We start from the raw sequence: 21,489 nt of genomic DNA on the forward strand, positions 1-21,489 counted from the left end.
ATCAAAATTTTGTCCAATACAAATAAGAAGGCAATAATCATTTATATTTGGCGATAAATGTCCAGTACTGACATAAATCTAAGTGCATTATAGATAAAATAAAAATCAAAACTTACAGTTTAATTTACATAAAAGATTTTAAGTCCAACTATCAGAAGATAATGTATGAGAAAATATTGTTTTCATAACAAATCAGTATTTTGAACATACGGTCACATTGATTTGTCTTTCTATTTAACAGATAATCATCGAAGAGGATAACATCTTTACGTCAATTATTACTGATATCATTTCAATAAGATTTATAACGAACATAAATCAAATCTGTACAGCTGTCTTATTAATTTTCCGATGCATTTTGAAATTAAAAAGAAGTCTGAACAAACTAGAACTTTCTTATCGCATGACTTCACAAATTTATTATAAAAATTATTCATCCATATTTATCAGATTGTGAGAATACACAGATTTTAATAAGCTGTCATGTCTAACTTTGAAATAAGAAGATTAAGACGTGTATCAGGAAGCAAATGAGTAAATTTATTCTGAACGCGCGTACAGAATCTTAAATGTATTTATTATACAATTTTACTTTCTTCATCAGTTTGCGTTTTTAAAGCACAATTCTTTTCAATACTTTTACATAACGTTCCTTTTTTTCAACACAAAGTTCCAAACATTTTTCTAAAATGCTATTCGTCCTTCTGAGGATGAACCAATTATGTATTATGCTTCAACTACGAATCTGTTATCGCGAGAGAGAGAAAAGAGGTGGTAGCAAACAACTTGTAGACGTTCACGTTACCAGCTGCTCGCGGTCGACGCACTCGCGAGACAAATGAACCGCGCCCGCCGGCGCGCTGTGATTGGCTGCTGCGTTCGGAGCTACCAATCTTCGAAGTGCGTGACGCCGCGAACGAGCCGAGCGAACAGCAGAGCAGTGTGATCACGTAGTCCCGCCGCGCCGCATGGTGGATAGATGTTTCTCTCGATCGAATACCGAGTAAAATGCTGTAAACTGTGCATCGTGGCTGCCGTCGCTGCCGAGAGGAAGGACCGTGCCAGTAGAAGCTGTCACTCGTCGGTCCGCTTCGTGCACGGTAATTACAAGCTATATTTAACCCGCGAAAGAGAGGAGGAAAGAAAAAAAAAATAAGAGGGAAAAGGAGGATTACGCTTGTCCGACGACATCGGTGCGTCGCGACCGCCGCAAGCGATACTGTTTGCCGCTTCACTTCGTCGTCGCGTTTCGGCATCCGGGCGATCGCACAGTGTCGATCACCCACATCTCGTATTAGACGTTCGCCTCTCCTCCGAAACCCCCGACGCCGTGCGTCAGTTTTCGATCGTCCCCTGTGCAAGACGATCGTCAGCAGCCACGGCGACTCCGAACATGATCTTTTTTTCTCCTATGTTTTCGTCCCTTCTTCGTCCCCGCCCCCGCCAGCCATGATATGTTATGTATCTTCGTCTCTTTCTCATCACTACCGGTTTTGCTGTGTCTCTCTCTCTCTCTCTCTCTCTCTCTCTCTCTCTCTCTCTCTCTCTCTCTCTCTTTCTCGTTCTCTCTTTTGCTTGTCTCCGACTTGTGACGTCGAACGTATATATGTGTATATACAAGCGGCGCGCGACGTTGACAAGGGCGAACATCGACGATTTCTGATGTAGGAGCTTCCTATAGCGAATTTCACACAAAATCGAACGGAATTGTGGAGAATCCTGTGAAAATCGCCTCATAATCGTTTCGCGATCGCGACGCTTTTCGATTTGAAAAAGGAAAAGTAAAATCTTATCGGCCTCCCCTCGCGTCCTCGCGATTGTCCCCCCTCTACCTCCTCATCCGCCCTCCACGTCGCGTTCGCCGTCTCGCGCGCGCGATGCCATTGCACCGCCGAACGGATCGCAGCAGGAAAGGCTATAAATACACACGCATCGCGCGCGGGGTAAACAAACTTGACCTCAGCGGAATTCTTATCGGCGTATATACACGGAGTTTGAGGTTATGTCGCGCCTACGCACTCTGAATTCGGTGTATTGTGCCTTGCACGGCTGACGTGCGCGCGGAGGCGGCGATTTTTCGCTCGCAGACGGCGATTTTTCGCTCGCAGGCGGTAATGAAAGATTTGCCAGAATTCAACATGCCGGATGATGTAATAACAAAGAGACGCGTCGCTGTAATAATTACTCGCTCGCTTCTAGCGCATAATGCGAGTCGCTTGCAATAATTCTGTAAAAACCTAATGCATTCAGTTGTGTAGCATATGAATGCGATTGTCATTTAAAGAGTGTATATGTGTGTAATGTAACATATATCTGTATCATCCACAAACCGGTTATTCAATAATCAGGCGTTGGTAAGTTTTTAATTCTTTGTTCGCCGAATTCTCTCGATTTCAGTCATATATTTTTGATAACATCGTAAATTTAGCCCCAGAAGATGAATTTTTTTACGAGATGTATATAGAATTGCAACAATTTTGTCGATTTTAATAAATTATTAAGTAACTGAACTCATGCTATTTTTAAAATAAACAATATATATTATGTGTGTAGATTTTTTCTGTTTTTATCTTATGGAATTATATTTCTTTATGTAGGCGTACATATTTTATCATGTAGATTAGGAAAGATATGAAAGATTAATGCTTATGCTTACATACTTTCCCAAACAATTACATCTGTCCAAAGGTTATCAAAATTATCAAAATAAATATTTATTTACTATTAAAATAAATATTAAAATAAAATATTGTTTTGATAAAGTTATTTAAAATATTGAAACTAACCGGATAATTCACATTGTTTCGTGCATATAATGAAACATTCTTATAAGATTGTAACTTTTGTACAGAAAAATGATTGAATCTTCTGAGAGAAATTTTTTTTTATTTTCACAACAGAGTACTGGCGTTAATCAGCTATTTGAAGACTGTGAATACGAGTGCTGTGTATTTGGCTTGGGTGATAGTTTAAAGACTGCAGTGGAAGAGAGATTTTGATGCGATCCGAAATGAAGTGGACAACCGGTGCTCCCTTTAACGAACAAGTGGGCGAACTCACTCGTGTATTTTCTCAATGGAACGAGTGCGAACAGACTGTCGTTCTCTATGCATTGTTGCGTCGCATACCCGCAGTTCAGGCGAGGTTCCTCGCTCAAGCGGTGCAACATTCTCTGCACTCTGTGTCCGAATTGGACACAAAGGAAATAAATGCCAATAATCCAAGTAATTCAACGCTTATATATCCCATACTGAATAATAACGTTATATGTGGCTTAATGAGATACCATATATAATACGGCAAGCATGTTAATGTTATATACATTGTATTCCAGGTTACATCAACTCGCTGCTGACAGAATCGACAGAAGTTGCGATCAATCAGCTTCTGACGCATTTGCCCCTGCTAAGGCCCGGGAATATAGAGTGCAAACAAAGCTATCTAGTAGCAATACCTGAATTAGTGAGCCATTGTGTGAGCACCGGGCAGTTTACAGAACAAACCCAGCAACTTTTAAGCTACACCCTGATACATCCAGCTATAACTAGTCAAGACAGACGTTCTTTAACTCAGTGGCTCAGACATTTGGAAGATCGTATCAGTGGTACACCATCGATTACCGGTTTCGAAGATTATCCAAATACTCCAATCAAGTAAGAGAGAATCGAGTTGAAATGAGCAGGGCAAATGATGTTTCATCTGCAATTTTTTTAAACTTTGCTTTCTTTTATAAGATGGGAAACTCCATGGCAGAGGAATTCCAAGCAGCATGATGATCAGACGAATCTATTTAATATGGCTAGATCTCCATTTGTACAATTTCCAGTATCCGTTAATCGTCAACGTCGTTCAAACAGCCTGACGCCACCTGTGGCACCGTCGCATCATCTCGAAATCGTTGAGCGTACCAACGCAAACAATTCATCCAGACACAAGCCACGCAGCTTCAGTGTCTCCGGAGATCATACCAGTAATTTCTGATTATATTTTGTAAAAATTTCATTTATCTTTAATATTCTTCGTACTTCCTTAAACGGCCATCATTTTTACGTAGGCAATATTATTGGTTTGGGTCCATTGAGCCCGCAAAGTTCCTGCGCGAGTAGCGGTAGCGAAGGTCGTTTGGATGATGCTTCAAATCGTTCGCTCGCTAGCGGCATGAGAGGTAGATTGAAATATGATTCTAGTACTGAATAAAAATAAACGGATTGGCCGAAAGAAGGCTCAGTCTCCATGGCCTTTTTATGAAGCTTCAGATTTTTAGATAATTTCTCTCCAATATTTTAAAATCGTGGAACTTTTTAACCGCATCCTTCTCTCAGAGCCATCCGTGATACATTCAGATCTCTTTTATCCTCGATATTTAACTCTCGCCTTTGCTTTTTTAGATGTACACGCATGGCTTAAAACATTACGTCTCCATAAGTACAGCTACTTATTCGTTAACATGAGTTACGAGGATATGTTGCAATTGACGGAGGATCAATTGGCGGAGCAAGGAGTTACGAAGGGCGCGAGGCACAAGCTGGCTCTTTCGATTGCTAAACTGCAGCAGCGATACAACACGCTTTTGAATCTCGAGAAAAGTCTCATGCCTAACGTCCATGATGGCACGCAGAACACCTCGTTCTCGCAGGGTTCGTCACTACTCATCAATACGGTGGACGAGCTGAAAACAATAATAGCCACTCCCATGAAGCCGAGTCAGGAAAACGATCAGCAAGATATCCCTGCGCAGTTTACGAAAGTGCTCGGAAAGTGTACGTAGAAGAACGCGGGGGGTTTTTTTTTTGCTACTAAAATTTCATGTAGATTGCTTGAAAGGAAATCGTTACATGATCTTTTTCCTTTAGTGTGCAGTAGATTGGTTCTGATGGAAAATATGGAGGATGGTATTCTGTGCGGATGCGTCAACATCTTGGAGAAAGTATTGCAACACGACTGTTTTACCCCGAATCAGAAGGAGAAAGTGCAGCAATGGCGCAGCCGACTTGGCAATCCGCGACCAACTCCAAAGTAAGCTGTCTTTTTTTTTTTTTTACAAATTATCAGATAGAAAATACGAAATAATGTGTATTATTAAACGCGCGATGATTTTAGGTGGCAACACAATTACGGTTACAATAACAGGAGGTATGGCAATCCGCAACAGCACAACCGGAAGCCGATGAATTTGAACCACATTCATAATACTCACACACACACCCAGTTTATGATCACCCCGCACAGAAACAGTATATCTACTCCGTATTTGCAAAATAATCAGAATCAGAATATGAACAACTTGAATACCAACAACTTGCGTGTACATACGACTGAAAAGAGACCGAGTCTGCAAGAGACCAGCTTGCAGGTAAAGAGAAGTCTTCGTGTTGACAATTTTTTTTTTTTTTATTTATAATCGATAACGTCGCCTCCGTTCCGTTCATTAATGCACTTTGAAACGCACTTTACAGCAGTTGCAGAAAACGTTGCAACGTACGCACAGTGCGCCGCGGGATCATTTTTTGGGACAGTCCGCTAACGGGACGAACGAAACAACGGAACCGGAAATCGTTTCTCGTTTGGAATCTCTCTGCTTGAGAATGACTGAGCAAGCGATCGGCGGATTTGGTGAGGCCTAATCTTCCATATTCATGTCCTAGAATTTATCGTAAGTTCCGTTAGAGCAATTCTTTTCGGATTTTCGATTCCGAAAACTCATTTTAGAGAAACTCTGTTTGCCAAAACACGAGCGAGCGAGATAGCGCGTGTAAGTCATTGATTTTAAAGTGAGAGTTTCAACGACACATATTATTTGTGCGAATATCCCTGCGTGAATAATACTTACGCTTTAATAGCTCTACCAAATGGAAAAAAAATGTCCGACACGTGCGACATTGCTAAGCGCGCACGCGAAAGAGAAAGAGAGAGAGAGAGAGTGAGAGAGAAATAGACATGAGGTCACTCAGTGAAGATCGAGTGACTCTTACACTTACACGTGTAAATTGTATTTTTTATTATATCTGATGCAATTTACTATTTAATTGACAAAATTTGGCAAGCCAAATGTTATTAAGGAGATAGATTCTTTCCTCGACTCTATTTGCTGCATCCGTATATATAAATATATTATATAAAAAGAAGTATATATATACACAATGCGTATGATAGAATTTTATGAGAAAGGAATTTTAAAACATATAAAAATGCGAGAAATGAAAGGCGGAAAAAATGACATTACATCACCATGCGATGTTCTGCAATATTATTTTTCGTGTTATCCATTTTGAGAAATGGAATTCGTCTGATTTTATGCGCCTGAACACATTATAACAACGTAATGTAATTCATTTTTAATAACTGGACTGATTTTACTTCTTTTTAATCTTATTACTATTATTATTATTATATTTTTATTATTATTACTATCTACATCACTATAACTAGCGCTACTATTGCTCCTACTACTATTATCGCTACTACTATTATTGCTACTTCTACAACTATTGCTACTACTACTACTACTACTATTACTACTACTACTACTATTCCCACTACTATCGTCACTATTATTACTCTTACAAACACCACTACTGTTACTCTATCGCTCTTACTATTACTATACTGTTATAACTCCGTTTAGAACGAGGATATTTAAAAGGTTGCCACTCTTGGTCGTATAAGTTCATTCGCGCATATCCTTACAACTTAATCTCACCTTGTGCCGAAAAGCACGTACGGCAGCGTGTATGCTTCGTAGTTTGCGCACAGATCTCGTGATACGTTTAATTTGGTTCAGCAATTTTATCCCCCCCCCCCGTTCCTGTTTTTTTTTTTTTTTTTCACGTTTTTATGAAACGGTAAGCTACTATAAACGCAAGTAAATAATACAATAAGGGATATTAAAGGCCTTATAACGTGAAAGGAAACGAGCGAAGAACATGTAAGGAGTGTAGAAATTTGATATTATAAAAGTAGCAGTGAAATTTTTGAGGGGCAAACTGGCGCTACGCATCGTGGCGCGACATCGAAATCTGTGGCTTTAAATTATAAGCATACATCGTATCTAATCTACTTAGCATGTTAAAGTAGCGTCGCGAGTAATGTAGCGTAATATTTTTTCGTGCAACCAGAAAATTAAATTTATTAAATTGCATAATGTTAGTGAGTAAAATAATCGATTAATGTGAAGTATAAGAAAAAAAAAAAAAATAACGAAAGACTGATTAATTCACGCGCCACGATCCGTCGGTTTAGATTTCTGGATGCTTCATTATCCTTCCGTTCGCACGGATTTTGTGCGCGTGAATAAAATAATTGGAAGACTGTGAAGAAGGAAAAACTTGTCAAAATATTAAGAATTAGCGAGCGAGAGAGGGAGAGAAAGAACGAAGGATAGATGGAAAAAAAAAAAAAAATCGAGCGAAAGAATTACCGAAGTTGAAGAAGATAAAGCTAGTTAATTAGTATATATTATAGTGATTATTGTAACAATTATATTCTGCTAGAGGATAATACGTGTAAGACCACGCGGTGATTTCTCGAATCCAGGAAATATCCTGCTAAGAAGAGCTAAGAACTGTCTATAGTTAGTGATATAATCGATACACAAGAGGAATAACCATACTTAATCATCATTTCATTTCACACACGCGTTACGTTTTACTCGATCAAGCGGCAATAGCAGCAGCACCAAACAACATCCGATCAGTCATATATGTATATATATATTATTACATATACATATATCGCGGACAATTTCAAGAGAAATGATCAAAAGCTAGTCAAACGATACGTTTCTAATTTCTACCAGTTAACCTGTATAGTTAATTAATTGTACATTAAATCTGCGAACATATAAGACACATGTATTTACACACACACACACACACACATTACATCTACACAGACACACATACACACGCGCGCGCGCGCATACATCACATATACACACTACACTCATCAAGTCACGTACACACATACGCATTTCACTATGTTATACAAGCACGCAATAAATAAAGCGACCCGAGCGAGAATGCATGCGAGAAAGCTCAAAGACTGCTCCTAAACGACATCAGGAATTTCATTCAGTGTAGAATTACTACTTATATCTCATCTAATCGAAGCGCATCATCTAATCTCCAACTGACAAAGGCAGGACCTGAACTTTAATAGAGGATGCAGAGAGATTTTATCCGCGATATATAGCGATCAGAGCTAGAAGAAAAGGGAGAGGAGAAAAAAAAAAAGAAAAAAAAAAAGTGTAAATCAATCCTGCCGAGGGTCGGAACCGCCGCTACGTTAATTTTCTGCCAGTTTGATTGTCATTAATCTATTCGCCATCGTTGTTTGTGGTAAGCTTCACGGTGTAGTATAAACATATGTACTTAGTACTTACTCACAGCCGTTGTCAGGATCGCCGGACACCTTGTCTCGCTCAAAATTAACTATCAGCGGCGGTTATTTCGTGGCTGTTTGAAGTTACGTGGCTGGCGATGCGCACGAACGAGCGATAACGAATTGTAATGCAATGTAAATCGATAAAGTGTTTTGATCAATGCTTTAGATCTTAAGTTGAAAAATCACAAGGAGTTCACAGAAATAATTCTCTTCGAATAACGGCGGAAGGAAAGTGTCGAATGTCAGCGACAGCCGGCAAGCCGCACCATTTTCCGACGACAAGAGTCGCGCGAAGAGGTTAACGAAATTTTTCCATCCGAAGAACCGGTACCTGAATATTAATAGAATTATCAGGTCATTAATTCTATTAATGCGCAAGCACTGAAAAATCTCGCATCCAACTCCTTGTGCTTTTCCAATTTATTAATGGACCTATATGTAAACACGTGTGCACATTTTATTTTATTTGACTCGTTACTTTCATATCGAGTTTGTCGACCATTAGATGGTAGTAAAATGTACCACGTTCGCTGTGTTCTGTTATCCGCTCGTTAAACCTCGGTTCAGGATAGACGAAAGTAGATATGTGCGGGGGCAAGAGTTCGCGGGATACTCTTTGGTCGGATACTTGCAGCAATCAGCTTCTCAGAGTTGCGCACTGACGATTGGTAGTAATCGCCACGGGTGATTTTTCTCGATCGCGATTTCGAGCACCAGACGATGCGAGTTTCCGGCTGAAGGCGTCCACGACTACCCAGATAGCAAATGGTAATTTGTATCCGGCGCAATCAAAGCCGGATCGCGTTGCAGCGACTGATTTTGCTTTAAAGGGAAAAGGAAAAAAGGGAAAAAAACGCGACCGGAAAGCGCGCCGCGAGACGCTTTCTTTTTTGTACGCGGGGATTCGCACCCTCGCCGGAGTACTAGTGTTCACGTTTTGCCGCAGCTTCTCCGGATGATACTAGATAAGCTGTATTAAGACCCTTCGAATTCGTCAGATTGCTAACTGGGATACCTTAGTCACATAAGTAAGCTGGGCAACTTGTAAAAAATGCAATTTTTGTACTGTTATAAAAAGTTAAATAGACGAGGGTACACTGACGTTGTAGCGTGAAGGAACATTTTTCAATAAAAGATTTTTCATACGCATACATCATGTGTTGTTATTAATTGCACCCCTGCGCTAACCCTAAAACGTTATTTTCTATTGTCATGTTAGAAGAAAAATCATGTATTTTGAATAATTAAATCCAGTGAAGAGTGTGATTCCCAAATGCTTCAGACATTTCTTACGTGTGTCTAGATACTTTCGACAAGATGGCGTACAAAGATAAAAGAAAGAGCGCACCGATTGACTTTATAGTTCTCTAAACAGCATTTATTTTCTTCTTTTGTTACATTTTTGAAGTCGCGTCCCGCTCGGGGACGTTGTGCACAGTTTCAACGGTGAAAGATAATAGTAAACGTCGATACAATGTCATCGTTCCGCATAATATATAAATATTTAGACCTGTGCCGGCGAGAACGCCCGCCGAATCTAGAATCGTGTGATTTTGTCCGACTTGTATAATCATCCGTTCTCCCGCCCGTCCCCGCCATCTCTAACGGAATGGCTACGTACACACGCAGGGATTTAATATATTAATGTAATCTTCTCTCTCGGGATATCGGTACAAGGTCGTTGAAATATCGGATACAAGTACAAAACGATCCGTGCTACGTTCATTCCCTGATAACGGAGCCGTTATCTCTCCGAGTCCTCTTATCGCGACCCTTTCAGAATGAGTTACAGTCCGCGGGCCTCGACGAACGAAAATTCCTTTCTTGTTCTCTGTCAAGCTCTGGACAATGTACGCAGCAAACCTAGATAACAGAAGTATCTAAAAAAAAAAAAAAGAAAAACAAATTCCTAACCTTTCTCGGAATTTGTATGTCGATGGAGAATCAATTAGCTTGAAAACTGCCGAGGTTGATTAAAACTTTTTATTCCTTCCCAGATGACAGCTCCGATTGCAATACAGAGCCAGACAGAGAGCTCAATGTCCATCACTCATATGCAACTGTCGATTCGAGTCACGCATTTTGCTGTTCGTACCAAATATTTGAAGAACCTATTCTCGCTTTCACACACTCACGCGTTCCGCCTAGTACGAATGGCTACAAAATAATAATAATAAATACTTACAGCTACCTAACGGCTACTCTTAAGTTTGAAATGCAAAGAATCAATCGTCGTCGCTTAAACCGTACAGTTAAATAGACAGTATCCACGTACTTAAACCTAAACTCGTAATTTAATGTATATGTTCGGTATAAACATCAATTTATTTCGCTTCTCTCTGCATCATGCGCACACATACATACATGCGCGTGCACACACACACACACGCGCGCAAAGTTCTAGGTTTATCTCTATACACGTATGTACATAGATCGACGACACGCTTTACTGTTTCGAACCCTAAATTTATGTGACACTGTTTGATGCGATGAAATTTACGAGTTCCGACACAACATGCAGCGAGATGAAAGACTGTTGCTCTAATATTAAACAGACAACATTTTATTACAGATTGCTACATATATTGAAGTTATAATGCAACTTCAATACAACACTACCGTATCAGCATCCGTTAGGCGAGCTCTTATCGCTTTCGCTTAAAAAACAGAATCGCATTCAGCCGCGTTTACTTTCTGCTTCTCTAATTTGTTTACGATATCTATTGCTATCAAACTGACGATTTCCAGGAGAACAATCTTAGTTTGCCTAAACGCGATAACGAGTCGACCATCTACTGGTGTTCATGTTGCTACCATGTAAAAAAATTTCAATCAATAGACAAGAAATGGAAAAGATACGCTAAGAGTGCCCTTATCGAAGAATTTTTATCACAAACTACCGATTCTCAACCTAGCAGTTCGAATTAAAAATCCTGTAATATTGTCCATATCACTTTATATTATTTTTAGATAATAACAAGTAATATATGTTTCTTTTTTTTTTTAAAGCGGGAAAATGTTTACGAAGAAAGAGCGTTTCCGACAATGGCACTTCTCTCGTGAATTTTGCAGGGACTAAATTACGAAAACTTATTCAACTATTTTTTTTAAATTATCGAATAAAAGAATTTATTTCTTACGGTAAAACACAATCGAGTAATTTCCCTGGAAAAAAAATGTATCAATCTACATACATAAAGAACGCGATTCGTCTTTATTTCTGCGAATAAAATCGGAACATATTTCTTTATCGTTGAAGAAACTCCTCGCAACTATATTCTGAATGAGGGTTAGTCGTTGCACCCTTAAATCAGTTAATTACACTTAAGAGATAGTGTCACAGCTAGTAGCGTTACAGCGGTATACTCTAACTTTCGTTCGTCTATGTACAAAGCTCTATAATAAGGAAAGAATTGCAGCTCTCGCAATCACTCGTGCTGCCCAAGCATCGATATTACGATCCATATTTATATGGATACACGAGGAACACACGCCGATCCCATCGATCAGACTAATATTGTTGAATCGCGACAATTTGCGGAGCCGCTTTATCGCCAATCGACAAAGTGGCGTTGACGCGCTGTGACATTAATAATAAATATCGCTTTCGCTGCTTTTTCTCGCTCCGCTCGGGAATATCGACGTATCGACGTTTCGCGACATCAATCACGCTGCCGATCCGAATTAAAAACGGCTCCGCAAGTGCTCCCGACAATTCTCTCCTTCTTTCGCAAAATCCTCTTTGGTCTCGTACATTCGAATAGAATATTAATAATATAACGTGTCGTGAAGAGCTTCGTGTTCTCTGTTCGCGTCGTGTTACACGTTTCCGTCACGCTCGTAGCACGCTTGGCGGCTAATAACCGGTTTTTCGAGCCCCGCGTCCTATTTGAGGACCGACTAAACACGTAGTATGGCATTACAAAAAAAAAATATACAGACAATCGTCGTGTTCGTAACGACGTTTCTTAAATCGAATACTAATAATACTATTGAGTGTCATGCAATATCGGTGTATAAACATCTCGTGCTCGACGACCGTGAAATTCGCTCCCTTCCCTTTTTTCTCAAACGCTAAATTTAATCACCCCTCGTTTCGTATCTCACATTCGGCGCCAAGTACTGTCGTTTGATTATTTGTCTCGTAGAAAGATCTCGCATTTAATATGTCTCAAGCTTTTGCGGGGATTAGATGGGTATTTAGCGCTGAATATGAAATACGAGTTACGGCTTCGCATAATGAATTTCGTCTATCCCTACGTTAAATCGATCCCGTTATTGGCAGTACGGAAAAAAAAAAAGAATAGAAAGATCAATAGAACGTTGAGACACCAGAAAACCGCGCGAACTGTGCATAACCTTTCTTTCTCCTTTTGCGGAACAATCGTCGTTCAAGTGTCGCGAGAGTGTATTATACAGGATTTCCCAGACATGTTTAATATGATCGAAAGCTCATACTTTTCTACTCGAGTCCTCTGTATATTTCTTTAGCTATAGCTACATATAATTATTTATTGTTAAATATTTATTATTAATTTTTATCTGTCAATAGGGAAAGATGCTTGTTTGTATTTTTTGCTTTTAAGAACATCTCTCGTAATATAAGTTGAATGCATTTGGATAAAATCTACGTTATCTCGTTAACCATTTGGTATGGAAAATGTCATTTGACTCACAATTTGTTCATTAATGCGTTACTTCATAGTACTACTAATTCATTTTGAAATATCATATATCACATTTTTTTTTAGCATCGCGGTTCAGCAACCGGGAGTTCAATCTTAAATTCTGATTTTTAACGTCAGCGATGCACGACGCGTGTGTTTACTGACGCCATTTCCGACGTCGCATTATACTTTGTCAGCCGGATTTCTAACTTGCAACTAGATTATATTTTTGCGTACCGTGTTATAATATTTGAGTAGACGAGTACATAATAAGATCTCTACGTATAAACTCTTCAGATACAACATTCTTCGACAAACACCGGAAACCCGTGAATGCCAACATCCTGCGTTTGTACAATCAGTTTTTTTTTTAAAGAATCATTTCGAGAAAAAAATAAACTCCGCTGCATTACAATAAGTGTCTGGATGACAAGACGAAATTTCCGAGTATTCATTGTCGACGGTAACATTCATTCTTCGAAGATCTCGATATGATTGTCATCCAGCGTAAGACACTAATACCGAGCTAACACACCATTTTTTTTTTTAGTTACGCAGTTAGCACAATCTACGACGTATTTATTGATTATGGCTCATTGTAAGATCTTGAAGATGTCTACTTGAATCAAGACGGCAAATCAAAATTTATTTTGTAACTTCCTTAGAACAATCCTTCCTTAGATCTCGATATAACGTTGCATCATACATGACAAGAGAACGAATTGAAATTTCTTAGAGTACTCAATCGATTTAAAAAGTCTTAAAATATCATAAAATGAAACAGCGCTGCATCAGCGGAGAGAATTCTGCTGCGAATCGTTGGAGAAAAAGAGCCTCGGAATCTTTTAGTGTTCGGAAAATAAATAAATTACAGAAAAACCCGCTGGACGATAAGACGCAAACTCACATGTAAACTGTTGAATAAAATATAACACAAACTAGTTAGTGAACATAGAATCTTTCGCACTTATAATTACTTTGAGATAACAGAATTTTATCGTCTCGTTCGAATAGTTTTTTCTTCGCAGAGAGAAACGAAAAAGGTTAACTGAGAAATTTGTCTTGCGTTAAAAAAAAAAAAAAAATAATTATACTACTGTTCGCGCTCGAGTTTTTGAAACATTTATGTGATTTATGTGATCAAAATTGCCTCTGTTGATGCACTCTCATTTTACTTTATGAATATTAATTTATCCTCTCTATGGAACATTTCCTATACTTTTGATACATATTCATGAGAAACGAGACTTAAAATGTAGACGTAATTTTTCACTTGGTAACGGCTCTCTCATTGACGTCTAACGTTCCCTCCTTCGGACGCTTATGGCTGCCACCGAGCTCTAAAGAGACGGCGGAAACGGAGATGGCTCGAACGGGCGCGTTCACTCCTTCGGCTTTCTCAGCCAGCTTCTCCGCCCGAGGCTGGCGACGCTCATCGAGGTGGCAGTGCTGGTGATGCTCGCCAACGAGTTCAGGCTTACCGAATGTTAATCCTGCAGCATATGGACGAAACTGATTGGAAACATGCCCCGCCGCTCCGGTGCGCGTTCCAACGCACCCTCCATCCAGTTGTCGTCGTCGGTCTGCTCGTTCGTCACGATGATGACCTCGCCCTCGCGGAACGAGAGCTCGTCCTCGTTGTCGGCCTCGCAGTCATACAAGGCCCGGCAACGTCGGAGGCCGCTCAAGGTCGACGACGTCGGCTGGATGAAACGAGAAGAATCGAATGAATACGAAATAGCGTAACGGCGTGCCGTTTGACGGAAGTAAGCACTTTTGTCGCTTGTATTTCTGTCGCGGGCCGACAAGCGTAAAGAGCACTTGTTCTCCAGAAATTAAAAGAATATTGGAAATTCTAGTAATATTTTTTAAAGTTGGAGACTTTACCGCGCAAAGGGTTCACTTTCGACATTATTTATGTTTGAAATCAAAGAATTAACAAAGGTCAAGTGATGAATTGCGAAATTTTAATTGTTACATAAACGTCCCAAAGCAGTTAAGTTTTATTCAATTGTATAAATAATGAAAATTTTGAGCAAGTATTTAACGCGCGTCTCAAAACTAGAATTTCCAACGTGAAACATCAATATCATGCTAGTTATACGACTGTCAATATTTGAATAGCTTACAGTAAGAAAATTTTATAAGAGGGGGAGGGGAGTGTCACGAGTCTCGGAAGTAGTAGAACGGATGCGATAAAGTGTGACCAGACACAAATGCATTCGGAGAAAATCCATGCGTGAATTATCATTTACAGACTTACACTTTACATTGCACAGTTTCTAAAGTATTATCTAATATTATGTACAGGAGTGACTCGTGAAAACGGCAACGATTTCGATTAAGGAAGTCAAAACACAGATCAACGATCCAGATAGATAGATTAATAGTCGATCCAGGAATGTTAGTCTCGCACACAACGCAACGCATCTCACAATTGTCAGCGGTGAGAAATCTGATAACGCAGCTCTTTGTCTCGCGAAAGATTCGTATCGTTGTTACCATACAGCAATATCTCAAAACGATAACGAGCGTCTGATCGTGTAATGCTCAAACTGGCAGCGTGGTCGAAAATGATTACTCGGCATAACCCGGAAACAAGATTATATGCAAAGCCTCCACGTGAGCTAAACAAATGATGATACGAACGATTGATCATGCAAAGCACTGCTACACTTGAAAATATCGTCGGCAGATGAAGATAAAAGTACAAGCTCTTATTTCGATTGTAACGATTAGATAACGCTATTTCAATATTTCTGTTTTTAGATCACGTTTCTTCTGGAATGTTAGTCGTGAAATGGCAGCGTGTAATTATGTACAGATATCACGCTTTGCATTGCGCTCACGTTGATTTTCACGTTAGATCACATGATTTCAAGTGTAACATGCCGTAATGTGGGATGGCTGATGTTTACCAGATTCAGATTTGGGAGCAAAGATGAAGGCTCCTCGGCGTAGCTCTCTAGCCTGGACCGGTCCCTTCGCTGTACCAACAACGGTTAATGACAAACCATAAAGCACTCATCTTGATATGCATGCATTCTCTACATATCCACACACCATAGTTGTACGCGATTATACGACTTTTAATTCCGACGCGCGAATTGCGCGATATTCAATCTGCAATAAATTGCTCCATATTTCGCTCATTGCTTTATCTCAATCGACTTTATCTCGAGAATTTAGACACTTATTGTGAAAATTACGATCAAGGATATTAGTGCTTGTGACATTATCTACGGGTTATTTTTCGAAAAATGAATGAAACGAATGATTGGAGTGATGCACGATGATAATAAAGTTGTAAAAATGTCTTCTATCATTACATGTATTAATAATTAATAAGGATCGACGATAAGAATGCATGTAAATGTGAACAAATAGGTCGACGTGCGTGACATATGATTAGTACAATATGCATAATGTTCAAGCCCGTATGAATGAGTCGAATGAAAAAATCGTACGAGGGAAAAAACATAATGACACAACCTGGTTAGTTGCACTCTTCCCCTACTTGTGTTAGTGTAAACTTTAATTAAATGCCAACCATCCGATTGAATGTGTGTGCAAACGGGAAAGGCGTGAGACAATAGTAGAATGAGTTGTATAATGGCTACATCAGAATTACGCCAGAAGCGGCTCCGTTCCAAGGTAAGCTTGATGGGCGAGACGCGAGCGAGAGCTTTGCATATCCGTGCGTATTTTTCATCCGCGCGGATGAACAATGTTTTTCACGTTCTTTTACGATCTACCAGGATGCTGTATTTTTTTAATATATCGAGACCCGAACTCTTCTTTTCCAGACTAATATCTTTGCTCGAATATATTCACCGGATCTTGTTCGCGCGCTTCATTCATATTCACCTCACGTGAACAAGGATCGATATGCAAAGCGCTCGCTTAACTTAAACTCGCACAGACAAATTTTATTCCAGAGCCCTGAACAAATTTTTATACAAAGTTTTCACCACGACAAACTACCTTACACACTCTTATAAATGTAGGATGAAACAGAATCATATTTTCAACAAAAAAAAAAAAGTTATCCTGTAACTTAGTCCAAAAAAAATCTCTGGTAGAGAGATATATCTTATGATTCCCTCCAAATCTCGAATTCTATTAAACCGACTGTTCGAGTGTAACTTACCTTTCGCGGTGGCGGAATGGGATTTCCGAGACCGTGATCCGAACACATGGAACTCAGGGACTCGCTGCTCCGTCCGTTGCTCAGTCTGGCCGCGACGCCGGACGGCGCCGGGGGCGGCGGGTTTCGCGGTCTCTGCAACGTCGAGCTGTTCGCCTTGTCCATGCCTGTTCGCAAGAGAGAGAGAGGGAGAGAGAGATACGTATGAATGCGGCAATCAGGGATAACGGAGGGCTTCTCCTCGCGAGATTTATCTATCGAATGTACCGTGTCCGCTTGACGAGTCGCTGCTCGGTGATCTCTTATGATGTTGGCTATTTAGTGTGTTCAACGTATGCGGTAGAGTGTGTAAAGTGTGGCCGGCTAAAATCGGTTCGCTGGTCGTACGACTGTGCGTCGACGTAGCCAGCGTGGGTAGCGTACCGTAGTGCGACGATGGCAGGACGATGCCGCTGCCGACGGCGCTCCCGGCGGGCGGCGGTGGCGGCGCCACCCGCTTCTTCAGCGAGCCGTGAATGTTCATGTTCATTGAGATGTCCGGCGCCATCGGGGTGGGCACTGCGGAGGAAAAAGAGATTCGACTGAAGTAACGGCGACGAAAATCGCTCTGCTGGTGCGCGAGCCAAGAGCGCGAAATTCAGCTCACCGGCCACGGGTTTCCTCGCCTGCGGCGGCGGTGGCGGCGGCATTTGCTGGCGATTCGTCGACGCGCTCGGCGACGACCCGCTCTGCAAACTGTCGCAGGTGCTGCTCCGACTGCGCAGCGTCACCGGCGAATCGCCCGATCCTGTTCCGCCGCCCCCGGCGTACGACGGTGGCCTGCTGCGTGATTTCTTCTCGGGTGTCAGGCATCCGTTCTAGGCAAAGATTCGGCAAACGTGAACGCGCGCGCGAACGCGATCTCTCTTGGAATGTTAAATGCGCGTATTTTCGCTCGCCTTCCATAAACTTACCCGATCTTCTATTATGGTTTCGTCGTCGGAGAAGTCCGTGGAACCCTCATCGTGAGAAAGATTCCAATCGATATTCACGTTGTCGAATAACGTCTTCTGCCTCTGCAGAGCGTGACTTAACTGAAAACAGTTTAACAATTTCTTTCCCCGCAGTACGAAAGATTGTTTCGAGCGGATCTTGAGCTGATTAAGAGATCGCGGAAGACTGTACGTCGGGAAATTAATATTTCTTGGTAACAGGAAAATAATTTATTTTTATAAAAATTGAGAGGAAGATAATAACGTGGATAAAAATATTGGCACAAAAAAAAAATACCAATTCCTTGCATGTATGGTGGCCCATTTCCTGCGCAATGTCCAGCGGAGTCTTGTCCTGTTTGTTCCGAGACGCGGGATCCGCGCCAGCTCGCAGAAGCAGCTTCATCGCCTCCGCTCTGTCGTGTCGCGCGGAAAGATGCAGCGCCGTTTCGCCGTCAATAGTTGCCCTGTCGATACCGCCGCTCGGCATGTTTTGTACCAAGAAGTCCACGATGTGCAGACTGCTGCCCATCTCGCGTAGAATGGCTAAATGTAACGCGGTCTCGCCCACATCCTGAAATGGACGTAGATGTTTGAAGGGACAACGTATTATACAGAACAAAACAGTTTCAATTGATTTTTTCTGCACAATCCAATAAATTATGTTCTCAATCTGAAGAAAAGTGGAGTGAAGAAATTTTATTGCCACTTATTTTTAATCGATTCGACGCAAGTATCTTTTAATTATACACAGAGCTCTGCAAAGATCTCGATAAGGTCTTACCGATGTTGGCAACGGCGCGGCCAGATCCACGTTCTCGGCGTAGACCTGCAGAAGTTGCTGCAGGTCGCGGTTATTAACGGCGTGCTCCAAATCGGAAAGTAGATCACGCTCGTCCGCGCACGTGTTCATCACGTATCTCTTATCCACGTATTTGGCGCGTATAAATTCGTACCTCTCCTCCCTAAAATGCCCGAGCGAGATAAAAATACGAAAAAAAAAACGTGCAGTAAATGCAAAGAGAATATAAATACATTATTCTTTTAATAATAAATTATGAAATCATAAGCGTCGGCTCACATCGTCGACGTCGGCGACGGCTTGAGATTGTGACGTAACGTCGCCTCCATCACCTCGTTGAACGCCTGATTGGTCATGTGTCGCGCGAGCAGCAACTGAGCGGTGCCGACGTTGTCCAGCGTGAGGGATTGTATTCGCGATATGTGCACGCCCAAGTCCCGGTGGATGCCGCTGCACTCTATGCACACTATTATGCCGAAGTTCGTCGACAGCCACGTGGCGTCTGAAAGGGAGACAGCAATCGTCGTTTCGACAACAAAACGCCCGCGCGTGAACTGGAGCGCGAGCGAAGTTGCCACTTTGTCGTGCAGCAACAGCGACGACAATGCCTGGCCAACGAACCAGGAGGACATTCATGCCGATGACACAAACGTGCTTACGTGGAAACTTCAACTCCGCGAACGAACATAATTTGACACGAGGACATGTCGCGTAACGCGCGACCGCGACGTTGAAAGCGAAAGTAAGTAAAAATAATAAATAATAATGAAATGACAAACAATTTTACTGTAAAGGCGCGATTTCGTCGGGATTGAGGTTAAAAATAAGTCGACTTCCCGTCTCACGACGCGTTAATTTAGCGGGGAAATCGCTTTAGACACGCGCCAAGTATAACGGTCGGACTTGGCACGCGTTAGAGAAAGCCCGGCCGGGCCTCTAAGCCGATATTCAAGTTACCATTCTGCGAAGAGCAATCGCAGCACTGATCGTTTCCGGGTAACCGCATTACGCATCGTATGACGGCCTGCTGCAGCTCGACGAGGCTGGGATTGCCGCTGCCGGCCTCCGCCTTGCCGCTCGCGTCGAACGCCCGCAGCAGGGCGCGTTCCTTGCAATTCACCAGGACCGACATCCACGCGCGCTGGTCCGCCTCGTCCTCCGCTTGAAAGTGGTACGTCCTATTGTCTGGAATCGAGACAATGACAATATCACGCGACGCCCGTCTATTGTGAAGAAACGACGCGACCGGACGCGCGCGGAAGCTCGCTCGCTCCGGCATCAGGCACCAGTTACTCACAGCTTATGAGATCGAAGCCTCGCTTGTCGTCCGGCACTAACTTGATCTGGCAGGTCAATAGGTTCACCCGGGTGGGCGGCTTGTTCTCGTCCGCGTGGCAGATATCGAGGTAGCCCTCCGCCTGCACGGCGCACCGTCTCTTCTGCCAGACTCGCCTCATCTTGCCCTCGCTCTTCTTCAGCAGGTGGCCGGACCGCGTGACGCCGTGCTGCTTGTCACCCTGCAGCTGGTGCAGCGAGTAGCCCGCGTTCGCGTTCGCGTTCAGCTGCGAAACAAGCGTGAATGTTGCTTAAGATCTGCGTGAGACTGAAAAAGGCCTCTAATGATAAAAAATTAATTGACGACAACCCTTTGGGCACCAATATCTGGCTCTTCCCTTTTTGTATCATCTATTTACGGCACGCGATTACAGAATTTGACAACGGAATGAATCGGATAAACTCAAAATTGACCAGGTTTTAAATCAGAATTGAAAATATTAATTTTTAAAAATAATAGTAACTTTGAATTAAGTAGGCCGAATAAGATGACGCCTGAAGAAAAGCTGTTGCCGTCGATAAATTAAAGCGAAGAAACGGTACCAATTAAAGACTATTAAATCCACTCCCACAATCGCGCCTTCTGCGACGAATTAGTTGCCGGCGAGAGACTCGGTTCTCGCGTTTTCGACGTTACCTCTTTATCACATCCGGAGCTCCTAAGAAGACTTCTGAGTTCCGTTAGTCGTCGCCTCTCCTCGTCCTGCGTCTGCCTGATTTTTTGTAACTTCACGCTGAGGTCGGCCACATACGAGCCGAAGTGTTCGATGGTCTTTAAGCCATCCTGAAAGTAACTGAAGTACGGTACGTAAGCATTAGAGAGCTCCATCAATTCTCCCGAAGATTAAAAGCTTCGAGAAACAATAGATGTTTGTCGCGGTAATGAGATTATTACGATAGCAGGATCGGTACAATAATAAGCTTCGCGGAGCCGCGATACAATGTCGATCAACAAGATTAACCGCGTTACACTCACTTTGTTTGCGCGTGATAATATTCGACTAGATGCTGCAGCAGCTCGATGCCCTTCTTCGTTTTGATCTCGTTCACTTTGATCAGATACTGCAAGCAAACATAGACAGCAATGATCGGCGGATTCCACGTCTCTAACCCCCTTCGCGCCCCCTGCCTTGCTCGAGCGCGTTTTTTATCGAGCGTATCGCGAAAGCGATCTGCAAATACAGG

At 41.8% G+C, this 21,489-nt stretch overlaps 2 protein-coding genes across 4 annotated transcripts in view; one reads left to right on the forward strand and one right to left on the reverse strand.

Moving 5' to 3' along the window:
* Positions 1–912: 912 nt before the first annotated feature.
* Positions 913–9,533, forward strand: smg (sterile alpha motif domain containing protein 4 smaug). Its single transcript, XM_012374537.2, has 9 exons — positions 913–1,100; positions 2,901–3,224; positions 3,335–3,653; positions 3,735–3,970; positions 4,055–4,165; positions 4,389–4,760; positions 4,854–5,016; positions 5,101–5,353; positions 5,457–9,533. Exons 2-9 carry the CDS (start codon positions 2,999–3,001, stop codon positions 5,622–5,624), a joined length of 1,848 nt encoding a protein of 615 aa, XP_012229960.1. The 5' UTR covers positions 913–1,100; positions 2,901–2,998; the 3' UTR covers positions 5,625–9,533.
* A 200-nt stretch (positions 9,534–9,733) lies between these two features.
* Positions 9,734–21,489, reverse strand: part of Asap (ArfGAP domain of ASAP) — a 47,219-nt gene continuing 35,463 nt past the window's right edge. Inside the window, exons 5-17 of one of the 3 annotated variants that reach the window (XM_012374459.2) lie at positions 21,281–21,366; positions 20,942–21,098; positions 20,267–20,531; positions 19,927–20,154; positions 19,249–19,471; positions 18,952–19,132; positions 18,466–18,741; positions 18,150–18,269; positions 17,843–18,053; positions 17,620–17,754; positions 17,200–17,363; positions 15,968–16,036; positions 9,734–14,752 (exon numbers count right to left, since the gene is read on the reverse strand). In XM_012374459.2, coding sequence (XP_012229882.1) covers positions 14,537–14,752; positions 15,968–16,036; positions 17,200–17,363; positions 17,620–17,754; positions 17,843–18,053; positions 18,150–18,269; positions 18,466–18,741; positions 18,952–19,132; positions 19,249–19,471; positions 19,927–20,154; positions 20,267–20,531; positions 20,942–21,098; positions 21,281–21,366 — 2,331 coding nt within the window. In that variant the 3' untranslated portion in view covers positions 9,734–14,536. Of the gene's footprint in view, positions 14,753–15,967; positions 16,037–17,199; positions 17,364–17,463; positions 17,755–17,842; positions 18,054–18,149; positions 18,270–18,465; positions 18,742–18,951; positions 19,133–19,248; positions 19,472–19,926; positions 20,155–20,266; positions 20,532–20,941; positions 21,099–21,280; positions 21,367–21,489 lie in introns of all 3 variants that reach the window. The other 2 variants (XM_012374456.2, XM_012374458.2) reach the window with 2 other exon arrangements.

Source organism: Linepithema humile, chromosome 3 (genome assembly GCF_040581485.1).
Source record: "Linepithema humile isolate Giens D197 chromosome 3, Lhum_UNIL_v1.0, whole genome shotgun sequence".
Lineage (NCBI taxonomy): Eukaryota > Metazoa > Arthropoda > Insecta > Hymenoptera > Formicidae > Linepithema > Linepithema humile.

Excerpts from the sequence above, each read along its gene's own strand:
- smg (XM_012374537.2), top strand. The coding sequence starts at position 2,999 with ATGCGATCCGAAATGAAGTGGACAACCGGTGCTCCCTTTAACGAACAA. Across the intron at positions 3,971-4,054 it reads TGTCTCCGGAGATCATACCA|GCAATATTATTGGTTTGGGT; the intron begins GTAATTTCTGAT and ends ATTTTTACGTAG. Across the intron at positions 5,354-5,456 it reads TGCAAGAGACCAGCTTGCAG|CAGTTGCAGAAAACGTTGCA; the intron begins GTAAAGAGAAGT and ends CGCACTTTACAG.